The sequence below is a fragment of the Salarias fasciatus genome, chromosome 7, assembly GCF_902148845.1.
Source record: "Salarias fasciatus chromosome 7, fSalaFa1.1, whole genome shotgun sequence".
In the NCBI taxonomy this organism is placed as follows: domain Eukaryota; kingdom Metazoa; phylum Chordata; class Actinopteri; order Blenniiformes; family Blenniidae; genus Salarias; species Salarias fasciatus.
The window spans coordinates 49,349-67,931 of NC_043751.1; the positions used below are offsets into that span (position 1 = coordinate 49,349).

The 18,583-nt window shown below is 50.4% G+C and overlaps 1 protein-coding gene and 1 pseudogene across 1 annotated transcript; both read left to right on the forward strand.

Annotated features, from left to right (window-relative positions):
• The first annotated feature begins 4,651 nt into the window (after positions 1-4,651).
• LOC115391474 (mitogen-activated protein kinase kinase kinase 14-like) lies at positions 4,652-10,239 on the forward strand. Its single transcript, XM_030095749.1, has 6 exons — positions 4,652-4,676; positions 8,165-8,274; positions 8,374-8,512; positions 8,599-8,699; positions 8,786-8,861; positions 10,229-10,239. Exons 1-6 carry the CDS (start codon positions 4,652-4,654, stop codon positions 10,237-10,239), a joined length of 462 nt encoding a protein of 153 aa, XP_029951609.1.
• A 4,251-nt stretch (positions 10,240-14,490) lies between these two features.
• LOC115392146 (ATP-sensitive inward rectifier potassium channel 15-like) lies at positions 14,491-15,489 on the forward strand (annotated as a pseudogene).
• The last annotated feature ends 3,094 nt before the right edge of the window (positions 15,490-18,583 follow it).

The following is an 18,583-nucleotide window of genomic DNA, read 5'->3' on the forward strand; positions in this document are numbered from 1 at the left end:
TGAGAAGCTTGGACGCTGTTGTATGTATTGCATGATATTTTATTCCAACAGTGGTAAAAAAAATAATTAAAGAAATCACATTTATTACAGCCCCGGAGGGAGGAAGTGAATAAAACCTGTTGAAAGAGCGTCCGCCCGTATGCGACGCTCCTCAGAAACAGCGAACGCACCCGTATACAAACAGGGATCATCTGATTGGTCAGAGCGAGCCGGCTTTCTATTGGTTGACAGCGTTGATACACGAAAAATCCGAGAGCAGAGCAGAGATCCGTGAGCACAAGTTCCGTGAGAGCAAGAGGAGGAGTTTGAGTGCGAGCGCAGAAAATCTGCGCGAGCAGCGTCGTAACCGAGCGCGAGGACACAGTTTGAGCGCGCGCAGAGCAAATTTGAGCGCGAGAGCAGAGTTCTGAGAGACAATATCATGAAATCCGAGAATGAAATCAATAAATGCTGCTCTCAAATCAATTTAAAATGCTCTTGAATTTTGATAGGGATTTCATTCCATACGAAACAGTGGGAGAATGGGTCGGGGAGGGTGGTGCACTCTGAGGAGCTGTCTCAACTGCAGGTGCTGAAGTGCCAGTCCCCGTCCGCTTTGGCACATATGGGGGGGAAGGTGGGCGAAAAGGCAAAGCCCCTGAAAGAGCAGTAATGCGAGGGACTGCTGAAGGGGTATTGTCCAGTCCAGGTGAAAACGTCTCCTTTGGAATATTTTCCAAGTTACCTTTGAAGGATTTGAGTCTGTTGTGGTGCACAACCCATGTTCGTGAAGGTGATTTTCTCGGATCTGTAATCATATAGGTAACATCCAGGATGTCCATCTTTTGACATGCACTTCACAATGACAAAAGGCCCTTTCCATCTAGGAGCAAGTTTGTTCATCTTCTGAGCCGGATCATCCAGGAGGACAAGGTCTCCTGGTTTGTGTGGATGAAAAATGACCTTTTTGTCGTATTGTGCTTTGTGACGCATCTTACTCAGTGCTGAATTTTTGGCTGCATCAGCAAATGCATGTGACAGACGTGACATCAGGAAAGTCTCATAAGCTGCTGGTGTACCTGGAGTGGGTGAGGTTACAGACGGGCTGCAGTTGAGAATAACATCCACTGGCAAGTTAGGTTCCCTGCCATGCACCAAGAAAAATGGGGAAAATCCTGTACTGGAATGCACACTGGAATTATAAGCAAGTTCCACTTGGGGAAGAAACTGATCCCATTCACCACCAGTTTGTGCAATGTATTTTCCCAGTTGGTCCTTCAGGGTCCTGTTCAATCTCTCCACCATGCCATCTGACTGTGCATGGTAGGGCGTGGTGCGTGTTTTTGTTATCCCCAGCAACTGACACAAATGCTTGACAAGATGAGATTCAAACTGTCTCCCCTGGTCTGTGTGAATAGATTCTGGCACACCATGCTGTTTGACATAATCTTCAAAAATGATCTTTGCTACAGTGATGGCACGTTGGTCTTTCATTGGAAACACATTAGCATAACGTATGAAATAATCTGAAATGACCAGAGCATACCAATTGCCCTGGGATGTAACAGGCAACTCAGTGATATCAGCAGCAATCTTTTGAAATGGTCTGTCTGCTTGAATAGGCTGAAGTGGAGCACGTTCATGGGGCACAGGAGAACCACGTTTTTGACAAGGGAGGCACTCAGTACAAAAAGTGTGCACATCCCGAGTGATGTAAGGCCAATAACAAATACCTCTGGCTCTCTGAAGTGTGCGCTCCACATTTAAATGTCCACTTAACTTATTCCCATGCAGTTCAGCTCAAGCTGTGGGGATGAGTACTTTTGGTAGAACAACCTGGAAGTTCACAGGTGAATGGGGACTGCGTTTAGTTTTTCTGCAAAGAATTCCATGCCAAATGGTAAGGTTGGAATATTCGAGCCACAATTTTCTCAGCGAAGGGGAGGACTCCCTCAGTTTACCAATAGGGGGCCTACTTGCACTGTCTTTCATCCATGAAATGACTGTACTGAGGCATTCATCATCCTGTTGCTGTTGCTTTAAAACTTCAGAGTCAATGGACAGTGTGTTTTCAACATCCTGAGTGAGACTGTCGTTTGTGGCCGTGTCTGCAGTAGGTTGTGTGTCAGTGACAGCTACAGTAACACACTGCTCGGGTCTGTCAATGTTGTCTGTGCTGGGGCGCCTGGACAAGGCATCAGCGTTGGCGTGCTGTTTACCTTCCCAATGTGTGATTCTGTAGTCATAGACATCTAGTTCAAGAACCCATCTACTGCGTCTGCCTGTGGGGTCGTTGTCCACCGGGGTTTTCTTCAGGCTGAGTAGGGGCTTATGATCTGTGATCACAATGAAGGAACTTCCTGAAAGAAATTGCTTAAAATGTCTCACAGACCAAACAACTGCAAACAGTTCACGATCAAAAGTTGACCATTTCCTTTCTGAGGGACTTAGGGTGTGGCTCGCATCGGCAATAACATGTTCCTTATTGTCCTGTCTCTGTGCTGACACTGACCCAATGCCCTCAAGTGACGCATCCGTGTACAGTAAGAAAGGTTGTGAAAAAATGGGATGTGCCACAACTGGTGGGTGGGTGAGAGCATGTTTTAGTGACTGAAAAGCATCCTCACACTCCACTGTCTATCTGAAAGTAGCACCTTTGTGAGTCAGTGAGTGGAGTGGAGCAGCAATGACAGAAAAGTTCTTAACAAATCTGCGATAGTAGGAGCACAGTCCAACAAATGCTCTCACTTCTGTGACAGTCCTGGGAGTAGGCCACTTCTGTACCTTTTCCAAGTTCATTGCATCTGGCTGGAGGCCATGTTAGGAGACAACATGTCTGAGAAAAGTCACTTCAGTTTGGGCCAGGTGACATTTTGTGGCTTTAAGTTTCAGACGAGCAGCCCTGAACCGGTCAAAAACGTCACCTAGGGTCTTGAGGTGGTCACTGAATGTTCAGCTGAAGACGAGCACATCATCTAAATAGATTAAACAGTCTTTCCAGTGCAAGCCATGAAGAACCAATTCCATTAGTCTCTGGAAGGTCGGAGGAGCATTTGTCAATCCCATGGGCATAACTTTGAATTGATAAAGACCGCTTCCAGTGTTGAATGCTGTCTTCTCTCTGTCCTGTGGTTCGAGCTCAACCTGCCAATATCCACTGGACAAGTCCATGGTGCTGAACCAACAGGAACCTGACAGGCTGTCAAGTGCGTCTGCTGGACGTGGTAGGGGGTATGAGTCTTTGATAGTGGCTGCATTCAACTTTCTGTAGTCAATGCAAAATTGGTACGTGCCGTCTTTCTCACGTACCAGAACAACCGGGGAGGACCATGGGCTGTAGCTCTCTTCGATGATGTCCTGGTCCAGGAGTTGTTGAACTTGCCTGTCGATTTCAGCCCGGATGTTTGGGGACGCCCGGTATGCTCTTTGCTTGATTGGAGGAGCATCACCCGTCCGGATGCTGTGCTTAACCAGGTCTGTTCGTCCAAAGTCATGGTCATGTGCACTAAACACGTCACAGTAGGATGAAAGTAAAGCCTGAAGCTTCTGTCTCTGATCAGCTGTTAAAGCAGAGTCATTGAGATGAACGTCTGGCAACACCTGTTGAGTAGACTCAGTGTGGGTAGTAACTGCATCAACGGTAGGCTCAACTGTGCAGTATTCATCATCATCATCCTGTCCTAGGGGATAAAAATCACCTAGTTTAGTGTCACCGGGTATGTGTAAGTCAGAGGTCGTTGGGTTCATCACTCTAACATACGTAAAACCCGCCTGAACGTTAGCAACAGTCCGTGCGGCCAGTAAGCCATGGGGACTGGGTGGTCCTGGTTCAACAATACCAGTGTAGTCAATGTTGAAGTCAGGTACACCAATGGTGGGTTGTACTTGAGCGAGAACAGTCATTTGTGACATAGCAGGCACCAACAGTGGGGTCACAGTAATGGCACTGCAACTTAAAGGGGCTGTCTGTGTAGCACACAGCAGTGGAACTTTGGCTCGGTTACCCATCTTAAGGACACCTTCTTTCAGATCCAAAACGGCAAAACGTGCAAGTAAGAAGTCCCAGCCTAATATGACAGGCTGTGTAACATTCCTGACTACTTGGACTGTGTGTGTAAACATCTCACTACCTAGTGTCACATTCACAGAGAGAGTGCCTAGGTTGTCTAAGTAGTCACCAGTCACTGCTCTCGGGACAACTTGAGGTCGCTGTAGTGGTTTTGTTCTGAAAGAGGGGATGGACAATCTAAAGGCTTCGCTTATTAGTGAAATGTCTGAGCCAGAATCAATGTACACTTTTGTAGCAACATTTTCAATAATGGCTAATACATTCCGTGTGAATGCTCTACCTTTGGATTGCTGCACTGATGTGGTCGGGGCCTCTTCCCTAGAAGCAAACACTTGGCCCTCAGCGTCTGCTACCATCCGTTTCCCTGTTTGTCGTAGCTGTCGCTAAAGGTCACACGTTGATCCCTGTCGTACTGTCGTTCTCTTTCCCTGCCTGAACGCGCAGAGGGGGACCTGTGCCTACCTGAGTCGTGAGTAGAGTCATGGTCGTAGTCACGGTATGGTGAGGACCTGTCATCTCGACGTGGACGGTGCCATCTCTCTGGGCTGCGGGGACGGGAGCACCTCTCGTAGCTGTAGAGATGGTCCTGGCGGTGAGGCGATGATGATGGCCCACGAGGACGTCGGCTGTAGGAGGGGTCCGGTGAACGTCTGGAAAAGCTGTAGTCACTGTGCGACCTGCTGGATCGGTGGTAGGTTGGTGTGGAGGAGCGGGCATGTCGAACAGGAGACACCGGTGGACTGCGTCGATCCCTCTCTCTGCCGCGATCATCTCTGGAGTAGTTGTCGTGTCTGGAGTGGCCCACATGATGTCCTTGTGACGCAACATGCAGCTTCAGAGCCTGAACATCTTTGGAAAGCTTTGTTATTGCATCAAAAAGTTCATCAGAGCGGTCTGCTCGGCTCTTTTCATCTTTAGTGGACACCATAGCAGACAGCGGCTCTTCTCTGGGCACAGGAGGTGTAGCATATGGTGTGGTACTCACTGTGGATGGAGGTGGAAGGAATCTTAAAGCCTCTTGAGCACGTTCACATTTGCATGCCACTGCCAAAGCCTCTTCGAGTGTAGCTGCACCATGTTCATGACATTTGGTTCGATCCCCGCTCCCGCAGGCGTAAAACTGGCGTTGTGTCCTTGGGCAAGACACTTCACCCACCTTGCCCAGTATGAAAGTTGTGAGAGTGAATGGTTGGTGGTGGTCGGAGGGGCCGATGGCGCAGATTGGCAGCCTCGCTTCCGTCAGTCTGCCCCAGGGCAGCTGTGGCTACAGTCGTAGCTTACCACCACCGAGTATGGTGTGAAAGGGTTGATGTGATATTGCAGTGTGAAGCGCTTTGGGCTCTGTCAAGCAGGGTAAAAAGTGCTATACAAGTGTAGTCCATTTACCATTTACCATTTGGATTGCAGCACAGGGTCAAGTCCCGCAACAAATCTTCTGAAGCGGTCCATGGCAATGGCTGCCTCTCCATAGTTGGGAAATGCTTCCAGTACCAGTCTTGTCACTTCTGCAGCAAAAACTTCCAATGGTTCTTTGGGCAGTCGCTGTCTTGCATTCACAAAAGTTTGAAAATGAAGCAAAAACTCCTTTCTGCCAAAAACATCATTGAGTTTTGCCACGCACTGATCATAGTCCTGTTGTGTTCTTGGTGACAGTGAAAGCCAGTATGCTAAAGCATCTCCACTAAGGCGAGTGGGAAGTACTGTAGCAATATCTAGCTGCTGTCCATCTGCACATGCTTTAAAGCTAGGGTTGGCGATTTGAATGAGATACATTTTTTAAATACTGGTTAAAATGATCTTTATGACCCGATGGGAAGCAATTCATGGCGTGTTCTTAAAGTAGTTTGGAAAATATCCGCTATCTTTAGCAGGAGTAAAACGGGAAAAACAGCAACCAACCAAGGATAGAAATACGAGCACACACACACACACACACACACACACACACACGCTCAGTCTTGTATTTCTATCCTTGTGGGGACCGTCCATTGACTCCCATTCATGTCTAGCCCCTTACCCTAACCCTTACCCTAACCCTAACCCACACCACAACAAAGCCTAACCCTAAAGAAATGTTTTTGCACTTTTACTTTTTTCAGTAACAACAACATGGCCAAGAAAACACTGTTTCTCCTACTTAGGACCGGAAAAAGGTCCCCACAAGGCACGTCGTTCCACGTTTTGCTATCCTTGTGGAGACATTTGGCCCCGACAAGGATAGAAATACAAGAACACACACACACACACACACACACACACACACACACACACACACACACACACACACACACACACACAGCCCCCCCTTTTGTGCTGCCTTCACTGCACTAATACTGTAGGAGTAATGAAAGTCATACTGACCAATTAACAAATAGCAGAGCTGTTTTAGTATATTCTCTGCTTCAGTTTGATCTGATGTAGTTTATTCTTATTGGCGATGCACTGCTATAACTTTTTATTTTATCTATTTATTTAATTTATTTTATTTTGGATTTTTTATTTCAAATGACCGTGCATATGTTTAATTACTAATAATTAAAAAAAAAGATGCTCCAATCCAGTGCCTGAACTGACATCCAATTGAAATACCTCTGCTACAATGAAGAGCTATAAGAATATTCCAGAGGTTAAGAGTCAAGTGAACCTCTGTTCAGATGTTTTCGTCTTAAAAACATTTTTTTAAAGGTCCCACTGCTTGTTCCTTGGAGGCAGCAGCACGAGGCTCGCAGCAGCTCGCCCCGCACCTCCAGCCCCGCCGTGAGCCGCCGCCGCAGCGCCGTCGCTCCGCGGACCAGCGGCGTCCCGCTCCTTGGAGCACCCCGGCACCTGGACAGACCGGAGCGTCTTCCCGCCGATCCTCCCGGGGCGCCGATCAGCCCAGACGGTCCCGCGCTCCCGAGACACGGAGCGCCCCGTCCGCTCGACCCGCACCTGCCAGCAAACATGCAAATAAAGGCCGTCAGGCCCGTTACATCTTCCAGAGAGCAGCAGTCCCTCCTCTCCCCCGTTTCAGCGCCCCGCAAACGCTCCAGGCTGCACTCTCCACCGGCTTCGGCTCGAGTGAGCATTTCTCTCCGTCCCGGCCCGGATCCCCGCCGTGGGGTGTCCCGGCCCCGGCCGCACCCATAGCGCTCTCAGCAGCATCTGTCCGCCGACCTCCGCTCTGTTAGCATGACGAGGCGTCAGAGCGGCGGTGCCGTTACGCCCCGGGCTGCCGACGTGCAGCGCCCCAGCCCCGGCGCCACTCATGCCGCTCCCAGCGGAGTTTCTCCGCCGAGCGGCGGACTCACGCCGGCCCGGGTGTCCGCCGTAAAGCGCCCCGATCCCGGCCTTATTGGTGTTGCTCCCGGCAGCGCTCCCTCGGCTTCCCCGTGTGTTGTCACGGCGGAGCCTCGGAGCAGCGGAGCTCTGCCGTCCCGGGCTCCCGCTATTGAGCGTCCCGGCTCCGGCTTCAGCACCACGGCCAGCGACCCGGAAGGCTCCGACATCAGCACCGAGGACAGCGACCCGGAAAACTCCGGGATCGCGCTGCCTCTGCTCGGATTGTCCCCAGCAAAGCGCCGGTCCGCGGCCCCCTGGCGGCCGCCCGCACTCATTCAGGGGACCCCCGCTCCACAACCCTTTCGCCGGGGCCCCCGTCTCCCGAGGCCGGGAGGACGGGTGGGCCGTCCCCTCAGGCCGTGGTACAGCCACTCACGCTCCGGTTTCACACGTGGCGTGTTCTGTTGGGACCGCTTTCTCCCTGGCTGTCCAGGACACTGAGAAACGGTTATGCCCTGCAGTTCACCGGTCGTCCGCCTCTCTTCAACGGCATCCTTCGTACGCGGCTCGCATGCCCTGCGGGGGCGGCCGCTCTCGAGGCAGAAGTAGCCTCACTCCTCCGCCGGGGTGCGGTCCCGGAGCTGAGCGCGACAGAGGCGCACTCGGGTTTTTATTCCCCCTACTTCTTGGTCCCCAAGAAAAACGGGGGTGTAAGACCCATTCTGGACCTGAGGGTCCTCAACACTCACATAGCCACCAGGAGCTTCTGCATGCTGACGATCAAACACAAATTCTACATATTGACGTGGGGTGAAGGTGAGTCGTATTTTGAACCCGCTCACCGCTCTCCTGCAGATTTCTACCTGAGCAGTCTGTCGCAGCTTCACTCGGCGGAGATGCAGGAGCAGCTCCTGTCCTGTCTCAGCAGCGGTCCGTATTCCAACTGGGAGCCATGGGACAAGAAGGTACTGAGAGCATCACGTGAATCCACGGCACGGGAAAAATAATCAGCTGTTAGGTCTGACCGTAACCAGTCTGGTGTTTGGTTTTGTCCCCGCCCGCAGGACTCCGGCCGCTGGTCCCTGAGCCTCGGAGACGACCTCAGCTCCGGCGTCTTCTCCTCCAACAGTCAGCCGGACGCGCCGGTGTTCAGCGTGGATCTGCTGGGCCACGCTCAAGTGCCGCCGCCCTGCTGCTTTGAAGGTGCCATGTCAGACATGACCACACATCAAACTGTGTTCCCAAACGGTGGATCTCTGACGTGTCTGCTGTGTGTCTCGGCGGCTCAGGTGTGGACGTCTGCATCCCAGACTTCAGCCGGAGGAGCATTCGCATCAGAGAGGCCCGGCGGGTGAAGGTGGGCCACATCGCCACAGGAATCAGCGATCAGGTGAGGACCGGCAACGTCACGCAACTCGCGTCTCGCCGAATCGGTCAGCAGAGGTCAGAGGTCACACGTGCGTTTCTCCCGTTCAGATCTCGGAGAGGGTGTTCACGCTGCAGACCTCGCACGGCTGGCACGTGGCGCACGACGACGAGGTGCAGGACTCCGGTCTGGAGCCAGACCCGTTGCCAGACATTCGTCTCAGGGGGGTCATATCAAGTGTATGGGGGGGCACAAATGTGCGTTCAGCGGGGGGGGGGGGGCTCTTGCCCCTACGTAGACCCGGCCCTGTTTGAAGCGCTGATTGGCTGAAGTGCGCTGTTAGTCAAAGGAGTAACCAACACCCCCTGCAAGAAGTTTCAATGGGCTCCTATCCAGACTGAGCTTAACTCCAAATCCAAATGTGGATGAGGAGTAAGTGGGTCTGGTTTACGAGGCAAATGACAATAACCCAGACTCTTTCTTTCTCCCTTTACTGCCCAGACCGGTCGATACTTGAGTTCCTTTTATTTATTTCTTTACAGTTGTGTTGAAACTTAAACAACTTCTGTAACGGATGGTGTTGTGAGTGCATGAAATGTAATTTAAAATCCAACAGGTGGCGGTGTTGCACTGTATGTAATTTTATCTTGCTTTTATTTGTATGTTGTATTTATAAAGAGTCACGGTAAATATTGTTTGTTTTTGCATATTAATTGAAGTATTTTGATAAGAATTAAATTTATACTTTATTTATTTATATGAAAGGGGGAAAAATTGTATTTAACCGTTCAGTTTCACTTCCGGGTGATGACGGAGTGTCCGCATCTGATCAGCTGATGGCAGAAGGTTTCCTGGTGGAAAGTTTCTTATAAAGCCAAGATGTGAACAGAAGAAGACTCAGCCTTAGCCATAAGCAGGCCAAAGCGGTATGTGCGTTTTCCGTTGTAAATATGTGTATATGCTGGTTTTTGGGTTAATCACTTTATGTTTTGTGTTTTATGTTTTGTGATTAGTTCTACGGTGTTTGGTGTTTGGTGTGGTGTTGATCAAGCCAATAAACATCTGTGACGGAACATCACGTCTTCGCATTCTGACTGAGGCTGCAAAACCTTCTTCTCTTCTTCAGCTGAAATGATTTCCTCTTTGGAGATGGCGGACGCTGGCGCGCGTTGGCTGCCGCTCCGTCTGTGTTGCCACTAATTTAACACTGTCATCTCTACCCTGGTTCCTGATCACGCTCTATCTGCCTCGTTTTCGATGCCCAACAAACTTGGATAAGGACTTTTTACGATCATCAGGATATATCACTTCCAACAACTGGCTTACCGCTTCTGCTCCTGTCCCGCGCCGGTTCCTGTCCCACCAGCTCCTGTCCGGTGGCTGTTCCACACAGCTGTTCCATCTAACGGTGTCTGGCCTGTATTCTATCATCCGGAGTGGTGTCCCTCGCTGTCACGTCAGTCTGGCCTCTGTCCCACTGACTGTCCACCGGGATCTAACGATCCCGGTGCGTTCGGTCCGGTGGGAGCACGAGTGCCCCGCTGGTCCCACAGCCTTGCAGTGAGACACACTCCCATGCAGACAGCCCGTCCTCACACTGGACCCCAGGCTTCGGCCTTCCACCGGACTCCTTGCTGGGCGATGACTTGCATCCTGTGGACTCTTGTCAGCTCTCTTTGCCTCTCTGGATTTAATCATCAGCCTCATCCCGCCAGTATCCAGCTCCGCCGGTCTGAAGCTAATGCTAGCTCCCTGCTAGCATCTGCCACTCGGAGCATGCCGCCGCTGCAGTCCTCCGCCTCTGCGCTCCGTGGGCTCAACAACAGCCGTCGTCCGGCCTGCGCCGCCTCTCTCCAGCACCTCGGACTCCTCCGCAGCTCCCGTCCTCCTCATCGGGGATCTGGGCGCTCATTCTCCCGCCACATCGCCTCTGAAAACGCCATTCCCTCCATCTGGTCTCATCGTTCAGCCACTTCCGCATTACGTCATCACAACAATCCACACGTGAGTCGGACCAATCTCCGCCCTCTCCCCCGGGACCCACAGCACACAACCAACACACGTCACCTCAGTTTCTCCCTCCTCAACACCCGCTCACTCAATAATAAGGGACTCATTCTAAATGAATACATCACTGACAATAAACTGGATTTTCTCTGTTTGACTGAAACCTGGCACAAACCCGTGGACATTAAATTAACTCCCATATCCCTCACAAACACCCACTCCTTCGAACACACTGCCTTCAAACTGTCCGGTCCCTCTCCACTTGTCACTGCTGTCATCTACCGTCCCCCAAAGCCCAACACCTCCTTCCTATCAGAACTCACAGACTTTTTGACCCAGTTAAGTTCCATCTCCTCATCCATCCTCCTGCTCGGTGACTTCAATTTTCACATTGACAATCCAAACTCCAAACCTGCTGCTGAATTCCTGGACCTTCTCATCTGCTTCAATATCACTCAGTATGTCAATTTTCCCACACACAATCACGGCCATTTTCTCGATCTCATCTGCTCCACTGGTCCCACTATACACAACCTTTCCAGCCATAACCTCAACATATCGGATCACTGAGCCATCACATTCAGCAGACACATTCCTCTCACAGCCCCCAAAATAAAACGTGAAATAACCTTCAGAAACCTCAAATCCATCGATCCACCTGCACTTTCAGCCCTCCTCACCACCAAACTGACCACCTCCCCTCCACCACCGTCTGATAACCCCTCTGATCTGGTCTCTCATTACAACAACACTCTCTCCTCCTGCCTCCATGAACTTGCCCCCACCAAAACTAAGACAGTCTCTCAGGTCTTACTGTGCATTTACAGATCTACACAGAATACATTCAGCAAGACAAAGATGCACTCAACTCTGCTCGGTCCTGTTATTACTCCAGCCTTATCCACTCCGGCTCCAATAACCCCAAGGCACTCTTCACTACCATAAACACACTTCTCAAGCCCCGTAATAACACTTCATCCTCATTCACTACTGACAAATGCAATAGTTTTCAGTCTTTCTTTCAGTCCAAAATTGACACCATTTCCATTTCCATTGACCTCTCTGCCGCCCCCATTGCTGCACCTGACTCTCCTCCCCCTGCTTCCTGTCCACAGTTCTCTCACTTCTCACCCATTTCCTCTGCTCCGTTAACACAAATTTTATCTGGCATTAAAACTCCAACATGCTCCCTGGATCCCATTCCCTCCTCACTCATTAAAACCTGTCTTCCCATAATCTCTCCACTCATCACTCAAATCATAAACTCCTCACTCTCATCCGGATCTGTCCCACAGTCTCTCCAGCTGGCTGCCATCACCCCCATTCTCAAAAAACCTGGTCTCGACCCCGACAACCCTGCAAACTTCCAGCCCATTTCCAACCTTCTCTTTCTGTCCAAAGTCCTCGAACGAGTCATTGCTTCTCAACTCCAAACCCACCTCAGCTCAAACAGTCTCTATGAACCCTTCCAGTCCGGCTTCCGTTCAAAACACAGCACTGAAACAGCTCTATGAAAAATCACTCATGATCTCCTCCTCTCTTCTGATTCTGGCCATCTTAACATCCTCATCCTCCTGGACCTCACAGCAGCTTTCGTCACCATCAGCCACTCCATCCTCCTGTCTCGCCTCAAATCCACCCTCAACATCGCCGGCTCCGCTCTGTCCTGGTTTCAGTCATACCTCTCCGATTGTCAACAGTTCGTCCACATCAACCGCTGCTCCTCCTCCATAGCCCCCCTGCCACAGGGCGTTCCCCAAGGTTCGGTGCTTGGTCCTCTCCTCTTCATCCTCTACCTCCTCCCCCTCGGCAACATCATCCGTCGTCACGGTCTCCGCTTCCACTGCTACGCTGACGACATACAACTTTACATCTCCACCACATCCATACACCCCAACATCCACCCCCCCTCACCCAGTGCCTCACAGACATCAAAACATGGATGAATCACAACTTTCTCAAACTAAACAGTGACAAAACAGACATCATCATCATCATCGGTCCTCACAACATCACCAAATCCGCACAACAGTTCACCTTAAATTTTGATAACTCTACACTCACTCCATCCCCGCTGATCCGCAACCTCGGTGTTCTCCTCGACCCCACTCTATCATTTGACCCCCACATCAAACGCATAACCCGGACTGCATTCTTCCACCTCAAAAATACAGCTCGACTCCGCCCATCACTCTCCTTCTCTGCTGCTGAAACTTTAGTCCATGCTTTCATCACTTCCAGAATCGACGACTGCAACAGCATTCTTTACGGTACACCATCCAAAACTCTCAATAAACTACAGTACATTCAAAACTCCGCTGCCCGCCTCCTCACCCACACCCGCTTCTGTGAACACATCACCCCTGTCCTCCACCAGCTCCACTGGCTCCCCGTCCCTCAGCGCTCCACTTCAAACTCCTCCTGATCACCTTCAAAGCTCTCCATAATCTGGCCCCTCCATCCCTCCCAGACCTGCTCCACCTCCACACTCCATCTCGCTCCCTCCGCTCCTCCACCTCCAACCTGCTGTCCCTGCCGTGTAGGACCAGGCTCCCAACCTGGGGAGACAGAGCCTTCTCCATCGCCACCCCCACCCTCTGGAACTCACTGCCCCAACTCTCCGTGACTGCTCCGACCCCCCACCTTCAAGAAAAAACTCAAAACCCACCTGTTCAGAATTGCATTTGATGTTGTTTTTTTTCTTTTGTTGATTTTATGCTGCTGTGTTTTATTTATCTTTTTGTATTGTGAAGCGACTTTGAGTGTCTTGAAAAGCACTATACAAATAAAATGTATTATTATTATTATTATTCCTTTCTGGCTGGTTTTCTTGCTGCTTTCTGACTTTGTTTCTCAGTGTTTCATTGAATGTCTGCTCATCCTGGACTTCATGTGTCTGTGACACAGAAAGAGAGCTGTGTCAAGAGTCGCTTTGTCCTGTCGGGATGTGGACGCCGTGACGGCTCTGTGCAAAAATTAATCCACCAATTCTGTATTTTCATACAACAACTTCATTCAACTCTTCATATTTCCAGAAGATCTGAAGGTAGTCCTAGTTTCAAGGTGAACTGCAGTCAGTATACACTTTGGTCTTCCTTGATTGTGCAATTTTGGCATACTAACAAACAACGTAACAGTAATAAAGACTAATGTGTGATAAAACGGTCATTAAATCAGATTATCAGTGGAAAATTCAACTCTCAGGGTTGGAGGACGTCTTTTCCTGTCAGAACTTCTTGTTATTTAATTACTGATTAATGATCAGGATCAAAAAAAGATCATTTTGTTAAAAAACACATTTTAGAACAGAATTCCCTGTGATTGCAGTGGAAACAAACTAAATGGAGAAAATATGCTTCAGTGTTACAATAAACACTAATATTAAAGCTTCTGAAAAACATTTGATTATTTGGCACGAGACAGAGCAGGTGTGGAGTTGGTCGAGCTGTTTGAGGGTGGAGGAACTTCCTCCCGAAGACCCTCGATTAGATCGTCTCTGTAACACCCAGCTCATGAGATCAGTGTAAAAGACGGAAACACTGTCCAAATGGTGACCTTCACATTTACTTGAATGCATTTTATAGAAACAATATTTCTTTGTAGCTTTGTAACTGAGACGTGCCTTTCATATTAAATTCAACAGCTTGGTGAGGAATTCTAAACCTATTCCTGTTCAGATTTTAAGCTTGTGTGCATCATTCAAACGAAGGTCCAACGCTCCTCCTCCTCTTCTTGCTCCGTCAGCTCGTCTGTGGCTGAAGCCGAAGCCAAACCTCCGTTCATTCATCTTCCTCTGACTGGGAGCAGCATGGCAGGTAGGAAGTCGGCGGTCCTGAGGAGGATCGTCAACAAGGACGGCCACAACAACGTGCGCATCGACAACGTGGAGGGCATGGTGAAGCTGTACCTGCACGACATCTGGACCACGGCGGTGGACATGAAGTGGCGCTACAAGCTCACCCTGTTCGCCTCCACCTTCATCATGACCTGGTTCATCTTCGGGGTCATCTTCTACTTCATCGGCATGGGGAACGGCGACTTCGAGCCGGGCCTGAGCTCCAACCACACGCCCTGCGTTCTGAACGTGGAGACGCTGACAGGGGCCTTCCTCTTCTCGCTGGAGTCTCAGACCGCCATCGGCTACGGTTTCCGCTGCATCTCCGAGGAGCGCCCGCTGGCCATCTTCACCCCGGTGGCCCAGCTCGTCATCACCGGCCTGGCCGAGATCTTCGTCACCGGCGCCTTCCTGGCCAAGCTGGCGCGGCCCAAGAAGCGGGCGGAGACCATCAAGTTCAGCCAGTCGGCGGTGGTGTGCCGGCGCCGGGGCCAGCTGTGCCTGATGCTGAGGGTGGCCAACATGAGTTAGAGCCTGCTCATCCAGTGCCAGCTGACGGGGAAGCTGTTCCAGTCCAACGTGACGGAGGAGGAGAGCTCGGTGGACTTCCACATGGACTCCAGCGGCGAGAGCCCGTTCCTCATCCTGCCTCTCACCTTCTACCACGTCCTGGACGAGCGCAGCCCCCTGTCCGGCCTGACGGCGGAGAACCTGCTCACCCGCGACTTCGAGCTGCTCGTCACCCTCAACGCCACCATGGAGCCCACGGCGGCCACGTGTCAGAGCCGCACCTCCTACGTCCCGCAGGAGATCCTGTGGGGCTACGAGTTCAAGCCGGTGCTGTTCAGCACGCCCAGCGGCCGCTACGTGGCCGACTTCAAGTTCTTCGACAAAGTGCAGGCGAGCAACGGCCCGGCGTTCATCAGCAACAACACGGAGAAGCTGAAACTGGAGGACTACAAGAAGGAGTAAACTGTTTATCAGAAATATCAGGCAATGAAATGTTTTTTAGGTAGCAAAGAGACTGAATAGAAAACGTAAAATACAGGAGAAATTCGTAGCAGCTTGACCAGTGAAATGTGATTTGTAGTTGAAAGGGATATATAAGACAAAGTGATCTAAAACTACAAAACAGCGTCAGTGGAGTTCACAGAACAGCATCCCGTTGGACGTTTCTCTGCAGAAGAAGACATAGATGTGAAAGGGAATGTATTTAATGTGTTCAGCAACTTTAATCATTGCAAAAACCACAAAAATGTACACACCTTTACCACAAAATGTCACGCCCTGTGCCCCTGCACCCATGTGGGGGCGCTCGGGTCCTGTTTTGTGTTGGTCTGCCCTCATGTTCTCCTGCCTGGTCACCTGCCTGCTCCTCTTGTTCTCCCTCTGGTCTGTCTCGTTATCTCCCTAATGTGCTCCACCTGTCCTGCCCCCCTATTTAAGTCCTGCTCTCCTGGTGCGTCTTGTCGGCTCCTTGTGCGTCTGTCTTCCTGCGTCCGTGTCCCTGCCTGCACCTCAGCTCTGTTTGCCTTTTCCTGAGTTCCTGACCTCCTGAGTTTTCGGAATAAAAGACCCTTTCCAACCATGCCTGCTGCCTGCGTCCTTCCACCCTTGCACCCATGACACAAAAATGCGTGACAATTAGAAAAGTTTAAGCTAATCCACCAGAGTTCACGTCTTAAATTTAAATCTCTGCATGTTTTTTTCTACCTTGAAATAAAAACCCAGTCACAGTCTGATCCAGTCATTTCAGTTGATACCTGTTTCAGAATGTTGATCATCCTATCATTAAACGTGAAATCAATAATTCATGCGTATCTGTGAATTGGCTTGTGGACTCTTGAAAAATACACGAATGAAAAGTTAACTGAATTTGCCAAATGTCACAATACAGATTGTGCTTCTTGCCTTTCAATAAACTGAAGTGATTTAAGCTCCTTGATCACGCAGGAGGTTCTGAATGAATGGGTTTGCTCTGTGCTCACACAGATTAAAAGCAGAAGCCTCTTCAAGGACAAAACTCGTTCCTCCAGCAGCTCAGCTGTTCAGGCTTTCAGGGTTTGTGATGGAAACATGGTGGAGCGACCAGCAAACTGGAGACGAGTGTTTCTGATCCAAACAACATCTCATCTTTTTCTGTCAGAGACAATAAACTACATTTAGCAATAATTCTGTTGTTATTTTTGATATGGAGCAACTTTTCTTTGTTGCTTGTCTATCAGCAGCTACACATCCGATATTTGCTCTGATGGACTGGAGCGACACACACATTCTCACTGTAATTAACGAACGGGTGCAGGAAGCTTTTGGTTTTGTCTGTCAGACTGTACAACTCTACTGTATACGTAGAATATGAGCAACAACCCTGGACAAAATATCCTGCAGTCTTGGTCAATTTATAATGTTCTTTTTTTTTATTCTTTTTCCTCAATGCACACATACACGCAGACACACACACACACACACACACACACAAACACACACACACACACATTGTGACATAAGCTCCATTCTTCTTCTTTTCCAGCGTCGCTGTTCCTTAATAAAAGACACTTTTTTTTTTCTACCTATTTGTGCCTTTTTTTCTTCTAATTTTTTGGGGGGTTTAATTGAATTGTGCCTAGAAATTGTCTCTTTTTTTGGTTTGGTTTAACCTAAATATGCCTGGAATGCAGCCCTCTTTTTTTCTTTTCTATCCTAAATTTGTTCTGAATTTCTTCTTTCCCTCTGTCTTCTTTTTCTCTGTCCCCACTTTCCTTTCCATTGTTTTCATTTACAAATTTCTGTCCAGCTGAGCGAAGTGGATAGAAATCACTTCTTCCAGCTCTTCCGGCTCTTCCCGCTGCAACAGCTGAACAGATTCCTCCACCAGGTCCACCGGCTCGACTTTTTAACCAACTCCACAGTCTCTACTGTCTCCACCGGCTTTTCTGTCTCCACCGGCGCTTCTGTCTCTACCGGCTCTTCTGTCTCTACCGGCTCTTCTGTCTCTACCGGCTCGTCTGTCTCCACCGGCTCCACAGTCTCTACTGTCTCCACCGGCTTTTCTGTCTCTACCGGCTCTTCTGTCTCCACCGGCTCTTCTGTCTCCACCGGCTTTTCTGTCTCAACCGGCTCTTCTGTCTCTACCGATTCTTCTGTCTCCACCGGCTCTTCTGTCTCTACCGGCTTTTCTGTCTCCACCGGCTTTTCTGTCTCCACCGGCTTTTCTGTCTCTACCGGCTCTTCTGTCTCCACCGGCTTTTCTGTCTCCACCGGCTCTTCTGTCTCCACCGGCTTTTCTGTCTCCACCGGCTCTTCTGTCTCTACCGGCTCTTCTGTCTCCACCGGCTCATCAGTCTCCACCGGCTCTTCTGTCTCCACCGGCTCATCAGTCTCCACCGGCTCTTCTGTCTCCACCGGCTCTACTGTCTCTCCCGGCTCTTCTGTCTCCACCGGCTTTTCTGTCTCCACCGGCTCTTCTGTCTCCACCGGCTCATCAGTCTCCACCGGCTCTTCTGTCTCCACCGGCTCCACTGTCTCTCCCGGCTCTTCTGTCTCCACCGGCTTTTCTGTCTCCACCGGCTCTTTTGTCTCCACCGGCTCTACTGTCTCCCCCGGCTTTTCTGTCTCCACCGGCTCTTCTGTCTCCACCGGCTCTTTTTTCTCCACCGGCTCTACTGTCTCTCCCGGCTCTTCTGTCTCCACCGGCTCTTCTGTCTCTACCGGCCCTTCTGTCTCCACCGGCTCTTCTGTCTCCACCGACTCTTCTGTCTCTACCGGCTTTTCTGTCTCCACCGGCTCTTCTGTCTCCACCGGCTCTTTTTTCTCCACCGGCTCTACTGTCTCTCCCGGCTCTTCTGTCTCCACCGGCTCTTCTGTCTCTACCGGCCCTTCTGTCTCCACCGGCTCTTCTGTCTCCACCGACTCTTCTGTCTCTACCGGCTTTTCTGTCTCCACCGGCTCTTCTGTCTCCACCGGCTCTTCTGTCTCCACCGGCTTTTCTGTCTCCACCGGCTCTTCTGTCTCTACCGACTCTTCTGTCTCTCCCGGCTCTTCTGTCTCCACCGGCTCTTCTGTCTCT

Bases quoted from the DNA above. Each gene is read 5' to 3' on its own strand.
- LOC115391474 (XM_030095749.1), top strand. From the start codon at position 4,652: ATGATGGCCCACGAGGACGTCGGCT. The intron at 4,677-8,164 runs GTAGGAGGGGTC...GCTCTCCTGCAG, and splicing joins GGCCCACGAGGACGTCGGCT to ATTTCTACCTGAGCAGTCTG. The intron at 8,275-8,373 runs GTACTGAGAGCA...CCCCGCCCGCAG, and splicing joins GGGAGCCATGGGACAAGAAG to GACTCCGGCCGCTGGTCCCT.